Below are 9,130 nucleotides of genomic sequence, written 5' to 3'. Positions count from 1 at the left end.
TGTGTGTGTGTGTGTGTGTGTGTGTGTGTGTGTGTGTGTGTGTGTTGTGGGGAGAGTGTTGGTGGGTCGATTGTTTCCTTCCTGTATCTTAAGTGATGCTCTAGATTCAAGTTAAGGTAAACGTAAAAGTCAAACGTCAACTTTTTTTATTCAACAGATGAAAGTTAAAGATGGATCAGAGGCAAGCGCAGTTTTCGAGAAGCTCACATTTTAGGCAGAAAAAAATATATATAAATAAATAACACACAACCTGGCCAGCGTGACAACAAAACTATGAACACGGTATTTCGCTATCAGATGCGAGAATGACTAAGAAGTGTATTTAAGATTGTTCCTTTGTAATCTGTATATATTTTGCAGAAAAATATCAAACGTACTTACCTTCAGTGACATGACTTTTTGTAGTTTCCTCCATTTTAGGGAAAGACTGAAATGAAGATAGATTCCTTAATGAATTCACTTTGTTTAGAAGCATTCTTTATGGGCTCAACTTGATATTTTATGAAAATGACTCTAAGATGAATTATTTTTAATGACCATACAAAACTTATGTGATTTTTCAGTCATTCCTTTCACTTAACAAATTTCTAAAAACGGAAATCATTTTAAGTTGTAGAAATCCCTTTATATTCCTCCTTCCTGTTTCATTCATTATTCATGCAACATTTCGGGGAAGGTCAATTTCTCTGAAGACAATAAAACCTTTTATTTAAAAGGCTTCAGTTATTCATGATTTAAGAAAGAGCTTAAAAGCATTTGGAAAATTCAATATGTAAGGAATCAGATTTCCACAGAAATAAGAAACTATATGGAAGAAGAAAATGCTTCATAGATGTGGCAGAAACAGCTATTGCTTGTAAAGTTTTGTCTTGCGGCATCTAATATTGAAACCACAGTAAAAACATGGGCACATAAAGCTCTTCTTTCTCACCATAACCAGCTTGAGCAGGTCTGCGGCATTGCCCCTCTCCTCCTCGGTTCTGGAATCTTTGACTGTCATTTCCTGCAGCTCATCTTCTTTCTTTAGAATATGGTTTATATAATCCTAAATCAGCAGAATAAGGTAAATTAAGAAAAACCAGAAATAAGGTAGAGAGAGACACCAATATAATCAACAGCAACTTGAAATATTATAAAAAGATTAAGAGTATTTAGGTTCACAATGCTCAACGACCAGTGAGTCACTGGTCAAGCCACCTGGAAAGCCTTTTCTTTAATATGTTAGTAAACAAAGACCTGAACAATTGAGAAGCAAAGCTTTAAGGGCCATGGGTTATTAGAACTGTACGAGGACTTCAGAGAGGCCCAGCTTCTAATCTATGCTCCAGTGTCCTCACCAATAAAATGGACAGAGTTGGGCTAGATGATTTCCAGAGTCCTTTGCGGGGACGGTCTTTGTAATTCTATGAATGTAAGTTGCTTAGTCCATGCCTTTGCTTCCACTTTTTCCATAAATATTTGATCTATTTCCGTAAATAATGGTCCCCTGCTCTACTCCAGATGCTGGATATATAACAATAATCAAAACACATATGATCTCTCTTCTGAGACAGTTAACGAACTAGATGGAGAGATAGATATGCTTATGCAATTAACTATATGTTTACAAATTCTTAGGCCGTTTATAAAACCAAACAATGCTTTTCTTCCACAGACAATATCTGATTAATATGCAGCTCTATCTTTTTCCAGAGGTCACTAGGCTTGTTCTCCATAAAATGAGCCGAGGGGGAATCCATACAGCAACCACATAGAAAGTTACTCACCTTCTCAAGGTGTTTGGGGCGTCAACACTTTCTACACCTCCTGGGAATCATTACATATTTTCTACCTCTCAGCGTCCTACCCTCTAGGAGGCCGACATTCAGGCGTTGCATTAATTACATGATTTCAGGCTCCCTAGGAAACCGAATGGAAGGCTTGACCGTTCCTGATTTCTGGGGTCCGGTTACCTGGATTCCATTACCTTCAGGGAAATCTGCAGCTTCAGTTTCACGTCCTTCTTCATGACCTCGTGCTGGACGAACTGGCGCATCTGCAGCACATCGGGGCAGCTGAGAACAGGAGCCGGGGGATTCACTAGCTGTCTGATGCCAGTCAAAAGGCCCTTCCAGTTCTGAGTGCCAAACGGAGGTCCTGGAGTTTTTTTCTGTTGACGAAACAACGCAAAACAACCACCGAAGAAATCAAAATGTTTTAACGGTAGACTTTTTTTTCACTGAGTACTTATTGTGTGTATACTACACTAGGAACCGCTTGGAGGGGAATGGAAAGGTGAAAAAAAATGATTCCTGCTCTCGAAAAAATTCAGACATAAGAAAATTTGGTAACAGAGCTGGGCAAGCTTTCCTTTTCATATGTGTTACCAATAACCTGGATATTTTAAAAACTCGTTGCATGAGGTCCCACTGTATAGCATTTAGGGGAGTGCTAAGCAATACTGTGTCGTGATAACGCAGCTGCAGCCCAGCTTGGGACAAGTGCATGTGGCTATTCTTTAATACCCACAGGTAGCCAAAGACATTGGGAATTAAACAGCATTTGACTTTCTCGTTCCCTGTTCATTTTGACCTAGAGATTCTTTGAGAGAGAAATCAAGCGTAGATTTGGGTGGTCTTTGAGCTCATTCTAGATGAAGCATGCCTCCAGAATCTCCCCAGGATCTCTTGAGCAGAAATCTTTGCCTTAGAATGACTCACATCTCAGTGTTAACCCTGTAATTGATTTTCAGGCGTGGTATGATTTGATGCCCTAGTGTGTCTGATGTGTGTCATTTTAAATTGCTATTCAGTGTCCAATGCCTGGTCAGTGATAATCACTCAGGGTCCTGCCTGGGCTGGGCCACTCCCACTGGACATAGAAGGTCAATAGCTATAGTAGCTGCAGAAGAAGAGAATGAACTTCCTTCATGAATCTCAGATGTGGCATATTATTTGTCATAACGCAGGACTTTCAACTTGGATACAGCCTAGTGATTCATTAGGTGTGGCCTTTTCATTTTTTAGATAAGAAAGTAGAGGTCCAGTGTGACTTGTCTCAAATCTCACACTAATAACTGGTCAAGTCAGGATGAGAATTCAGATCATCTCCATTCACCATGTCACTCATAATCACCAAATTAAAATACAGGACCAGGCGGTCTTTGCTATCTTGAGGGTTCGTTATTTGTGCCTCTGCTGTTATAAGACTGTGCAGGGAAGCAAAGATCATCACAACTCAAAGCACGGGTTCCTCTCTGTGATCGTGTTTTCAATGTCTCCACTGATTTAATAATTTTACACCTGACAATATCCTCAACACACTACATAAATTGCCGGCAAAATTAAAGGGCAAATCTTGCAAGATGCAGGACTTCCTGGTTCTTTCTCGAAAAATTTTCTTTCATTCTTTAAAAAACTGTAGGTGGCGCTTCTCTAACCTGACCTAAGTACATTTACCTTTTAAGGTGCAAATCCATGTGTATAATCCTTCACATTATTCTTATATATTCACTTTGTGCATTAATGAAGTAAGAAAAAAGGGAGAGTGAAAGACCTAAAATTGTGTATTAAAAACTAACAAATAAGGAAGGAGAGAAGGAAAGATTTCTGTGATGCATAATATCAGTAATTCTGTGATTGGAGAGGTATAATGTGGGTTACTCAGAGTGAATATTTTCATATTAGAGGAAGATGTTCAAGCCTGCAATACCGGATAAAAGAAGAAATAAAGCAGATTAGTTAGTCAGGCATATCTAAAATCTACAAATGTTAAAATCTTTAAATATAAAACTCCTTAAGCCCATTAACAATTTACACGAGAATAAAAATACATGAATATGTGGGAAAAGACCTGAGCTGCCGTGCATTAGCGGACGGGTATGCAAATATGGTGACTTTTTCGCAGGAAAATTCATACCTCGATGGAGGGAAATGTCTCCCATGACCTTGACTGGAGATTGTGAGGAATAATTGTATCTAATTCTTTCTTCATTAGCCATGGTGATGCTTCGTGAAAAGGGCGGAGGACGGTGATGCTGAGGGCACCTAGTTCAGAGAGAGTTTTCAGAGGGTCACTTCTCCATTAAAAGTATTCTGAAAAATTCAGGAGGTATTCATTATATTCAACAAACACTTTTGGATAAGTGAGACACAGCGATTATGCTTAAGGGTCTTACGATCAAACACAAAAGATTGTAACACCTAGAGACTGGGCTTAGATCACGTGGAAGTATTCGGTGACACCTCATTGTCATTCGAAAACCACCTCCCGTTAGGCCAGGTCCACCAGGAGACATTTCTTGAGCTCAGGCATTTCTTCCCTCCCCACTGCCCGTACCTGAGAGCTCTGCCTCAGAGGGCAATGACGAGCGGGTCTGCCCACGTCGGCCAGGGGGACTGATTCTGTTAGACCCTGATCTATGCTCTTCTTCGACTTCGCGTTACTCATAGGATGAAACTGAGCCCTTAACGCTCTCCTGTCCCTGCCTCAATTTTGCACCATTTTCCCTTCCGTGTTTCGGCTACTTGGGCCCTTTTCACTCGTTCTTCAATGTTTTATGCTTCCTGGTTTGTATTCTCTCCTCCTACTCTAGTTACTCCTACTTGCCACCAGCTCTCTACTCCAGTGTCTTCACGGAAGCGTTCTGGACTATGTCCGTTTCGGCTGTTAGAGGCTCTCACAGAACCACCTTCCTTTCCTTCATAGGCCTGCTCCCAATCTATAAATCAGTTATCCGTGTGACTATACAGTTACTGCCTATCTCTCTCATTAAACTCTAAGCTCTGTGACAGCATGGTCCATGCTGTCTTAGCTCATGTCCCTAACTCCCAGCCAGGGTGTGGCGCATGGTAGGCTGTCAAATGGATGCTAGTTAGATGACTGACTAACAAAGCAGTTTGAATTCTTACTCTTACATCGTCCACACAGGCACTGCGCAACCGGTTGGGGCACGCGCTCTTCACATTCACAGACAGATAGGAAAGTTGACTACATCGTGCACATGTGCACGGATACACTTAGATATCAGTGCACAGGCCTATTCATAAACGAGCACGAAATGTATCCTAGCAACTGGAGGAAAGATGACACACATGCGCACACATAAACTAGAGACAGCACACTAGTTTGGTACACAGATAATATGCAAGTTTATATCTATGTTTAAATACACAAATGGTTCTTACTGATGATTCTTAATGCAATGTGGGTCTCTAGCCTTTAGTCACATATTTCTTTGAAATCGATGCAAATAATATAAATGACCAATGACTCTATCATATAACTTATCCTATATTTCAGGTGGGCTTTCTAACTCATACATCAAATGTAATTTCTCTTATTTTATTTAATTCATCAAGGCAATGCCTTCAACATGACAAAAAATAAACTTATGGGAGACAGCTCGCTTTTCTTTGCTTTGTTCCCTACCAAGATGAAAAGAAGAGGAGCCTAGGTACACACTAAACACAGAAACAAATCTGCTTGCAGGTAGGAGAAGGACTCGCCCACCGGTCACATAGGCTGATGCTCAGATAAAGCTTGGTACGAATATAAAAAACCATAAAGAGGTTGACATGGTCAAGTGGAAAGTAGAGTTGAAAAGTGAGCAAAGGGAAACAAAGGAGAGATGACCCGGAAGTGAACTGGATAAAGAGGGTGAGAGTTGGTGGGGGACACAGTGAGCCCCCGAGAGTTCGGGTTCTGTACCTGGCTGCTCCTGCACTGGCTCCTGAAGAACGACAGTTGTTGATTCTCCATATGCCAAGGAGAGGAATTCCTCTATGTCACTGTCACGAAGAAGTTCCACTCCCGATCCATCCGCATAGATAACAAAAAATCTACACCAAGAAACAAAAATCTAATTATTTGGAATAGTCAGTTAACATCCTCCTTGCACTTGGAATTAAAAATAAAGGTCCTGGTATTATTTTTATCATATTACCTGGGGACATGTTCACCATAGATTTGTAGATGATTCTTATGAAGGTGAGTCGATGATAAACTGTCATAGCCTTCAGGTTTTGTATTTAAATCATCTTCCGAATTGTCTTCAGGTAGCAGAGTTGACGTGCTACCATCAGCCATGACCTAAGGGACAAAGAAAGTAAATGCCATGAAGCTTACATTCCTGCCGATCGCATTTGAGAAAGCAAGTGACGTTTTGGTATTCTTAGAAAACCAGGGATGTTTATTTGCAAAGTATTGCTCACAAAGTACAGAAAGGTGAAAACCCCCAGACCACACGTGCACTGTGAAAACACACCAGAAAACAAAGCGGAACACACTGAGGAAGGTGACTGGGATGGCAGGGCCCTCCAACCCTCATCTTCTGAAGACGAGGTCAGGGAACAGGGCGTTTAAACATGGAGAAAAGGCTACTCACGTGATAGCTGTCTTGAAATATTAAAAAAAAAATGACAGCATGGAAATGGTTTATATTCTGCGATTCCAAGTGCAGAATTAGGACTCATGAATAAATTACACGGGAAAGCAGATTTAGCGTCACTATGAGAGGAAACGTTTTCGCCATCACTAATGCCTAGATACGGCCGGGGTCCCTCCAGGAAGGAGTGTGGTTCAGGACGAAGGACCACTGACGGGGTGGCCACGAGGAGCAGCAACGCCCTGCAGGGTGCTTGGCCTGTGTGGCCCACGTGTTTCAACCTAGAGGGCTTTGGGCTTTCAATTGCAATTCATCGTAAATTGAAATTTATTAGCAGCCTGAACTCACACTGAGAAGACTCTCATTTATTTAGTACAGAAAAAAGCAGCTGGATCAAGAATTGCCTGCCCACCCAACAAAGTTGATATGGTTCCAAATCTGAAAAATTACTTTACTACTCACTAGCTGACACATGAAATCCTACTGTCGGTTGAGGAGTGAAAAATACATACAAGCGCCCAGAGGAGGGGCTGGTAAACCCTTTTCTGTCAAGGGCCAGACAGTAAATATTTTAGGGTTTGTGGGCCATACAGTCTCTGTTGCAACTACTTAACTCTGTCATTGTACGCAAAGGCAGCCATAGACAATATGTAAGCCAAGGCACTCTGATGCGTTCCAATGAAACTTTACATAATAACACTGAAATTTGAATTTCTCATAATTTTTGTGTCATAAAATAGTCTTCTCCTTTTGATTTTTTCCCAACCTTTTAACAATGTAAAAGCCATGTTAGCTGTTGGGCCTGTGTAAACAAGTGAAATCAACAAAGCCCTAGCCCCTCTCTTCGTGCTAACGATGCGCTTTACCTGAAAGATGTTTCCCTCGGGATCCAGGACCTCGCAGATCACTTCCGAGGTGTGCTTCATGATGTACCGGCTCGCTCGCAGCTGCTCGCGTTCTTGGGAGGGCTGGTAGACGTCACTGCTCGATTCGTGGCAGTAGATGGCCGAGCAATCCCTATCGATGTGAAGGCAGCCTGTGTTCGGAGGTAACACCTGGAAAGGTGACAGAAAGAGAGGAATTATTAAAAATCTCTTGTTTGAATTTGAGGGATTTTGAAAATCATTTGGGGCAAAAAAATTATCCATAGATCCCAGCCACAAACTTTTCCTTCAGGGAGAAAACCCAAGAGAGGACGTAGGGTTTGGGAAGGGCTACCTGATCGGAGGCCAACTAAATAATAGGGGATAATCTCTCCTATATCCTTATATTTTATCCACTCACTTTAATAATCTCTTCTAAGGAACTGTTTTGTGCCTTCTTATTTCAGATATTTAATATAAAAGAATAAAAACATATTTTAACTGAAGTAAACACATTTGGCCTAGACTATTCAAAAAGTCTGCAATTTTTTCTTGGACAAGAATCATCCCCAAGAGGGTCAGAAGCTGTTGGACAAATGCTTTTAGAAGCTTTTATTTGTCCTCATTCCTATGCTGGCATGCCCACTTGTGACACATTATAATCGCAGAGAACAACAATTGCTATACCTACCTTCCCTCTGATGTTTTCATTACTCTTTCTGGCACTACCAAGGCGCAGCAGTGGCCGACACCAAGCCCTGCCCGTCTCTCTTACACACTGCCGAAAATCCAGTCTCGCTCATCATAGTGCCCGTGATCATCACGGTGCCAGGGCCAGTGAGCAGAGGATGGGCAGAAGGTATTTTTGAATTACACATTTCAGTTCTATAAAACTTTAGAACTACAAGTCATTGGTAAACTTATTTTGAGAGTTTTTGTTTGTTTCAGTTGGGAACTAAGGAGCGACCAACCTTCTAGTCCTTTCTTGGGCTGTGTTTCGGGACACTGGGCAAACCTGGAAGGAACAAGTGGCTACACAACAATGGCAGACACTGAGCATCTCCAAGTTGGATCTCTTTTCTGTTTATGTCTTTTCCTTCAGTGGGAACTTTCGCTGGTGCTGAAATTCCTCGGCCCTGCTAGCTGTAATCATTAGAGCCGGGGGCTATGCTAAAAACAAGGTAAAGGCCGGCCTCATCACAGAATCTCAGGAGATTCTCGTGACTCCTGGTGCGGCACATGGTACTGGAATGCGGACGTGGCCAATCTTCCTGAACATGGACATTGCGATTGCTGCGGAAGACAAAGAGCAGCACCGTCTCCTCCTGCTGCGACGGTTCAGTCACTGCTCACTTTCAGCACCTTCCTGGCCCCCTGGCAATCCACACTGGGTGAGGAGCGAGTAGGACAACGTTATCAGGACGGGAGGGATAAAGCGGCTTCAGCAGCCCTTGTGGTAACAACTGTTTGTCACTGAGGCCTCTGTCCACCGTCTTCCGGCCTGGCGCTCTCGGTGTCCTGCGACATCGTATGCTTTCCTAGCACTTGTGCCCCTTGTCCAGCAAGTGGAAGATGAAGGCAAATCCTGCGAGACTAATGGGTCTGCAGGCCGACAGCAGGTGGGGTGTTGAACGGGGAAACGCAGGGAGATAGTGGGGCTGCTGACGGGGTTCTCCCCGGCCCTCCGAGCACGAGGCTTTGCTGCAGCTGGGGCAGCTGCCCTCCCGGGACCACACGGACCTGCGAGTCCGTGGGGAGATTAGGTAGAGCGGGGATGGACTGCAGTGGGCAGGACGGGAGAGGTGGCGGGAGGTGGAGCTGGTCCGGTAGGCACAGGCTGGCTCACCTGACTGCACCGAGCAGCCGTCGTGCCCACCACCGACCACGTTAAGGCTCCCACCAA

At 43.0% G+C, this 9,130-nt stretch overlaps 1 protein-coding gene across 1 annotated transcript in view; it reads right to left on the bottom strand.

Annotated features, from left to right (window-relative positions):
• SPAG17 (sperm associated antigen 17) overlaps window positions 1-9,130 on the bottom strand; it is a 162,099-nt gene that overhangs the window by 18,540 nt on the left and 134,429 nt on the right. The window contains exons 30-36 of the mRNA XM_011368749.1: window positions 7,231-7,419; window positions 5,924-6,069; window positions 5,689-5,819; window positions 3,898-4,025; window positions 1,967-2,149; window positions 932-1,045; window positions 382-427 (exon numbers count right to left, since the gene is read on the bottom strand). Of these exons, the coding sequence (XP_011367051.1) occupies window positions 382-427; window positions 932-1,045; window positions 1,967-2,149; window positions 3,898-4,025; window positions 5,689-5,819; window positions 5,924-6,069; window positions 7,231-7,419 (937 nt within the window). The remainder of the gene's footprint in view (window positions 1-381; window positions 428-931; window positions 1,046-1,966; window positions 2,150-3,897; window positions 4,026-5,688; window positions 5,820-5,923; window positions 6,070-7,230; window positions 7,420-9,130) is intronic.

Source organism: Pteropus vampyrus, unplaced genomic scaffold (assembly GCF_000151845.1).
Source record: "Pteropus vampyrus isolate Shadow unplaced genomic scaffold, Pvam_2.0 Scaffold6, whole genome shotgun sequence".
In the NCBI taxonomy this organism is placed as follows: Eukaryota; Metazoa; Chordata; class Mammalia; order Chiroptera; family Pteropodidae; genus Pteropus; species Pteropus vampyrus.
The sequence above is the reverse complement of the archived record's forward strand: the minus strand, read 5'-3'. Positions and strand labels throughout refer to the sequence as shown.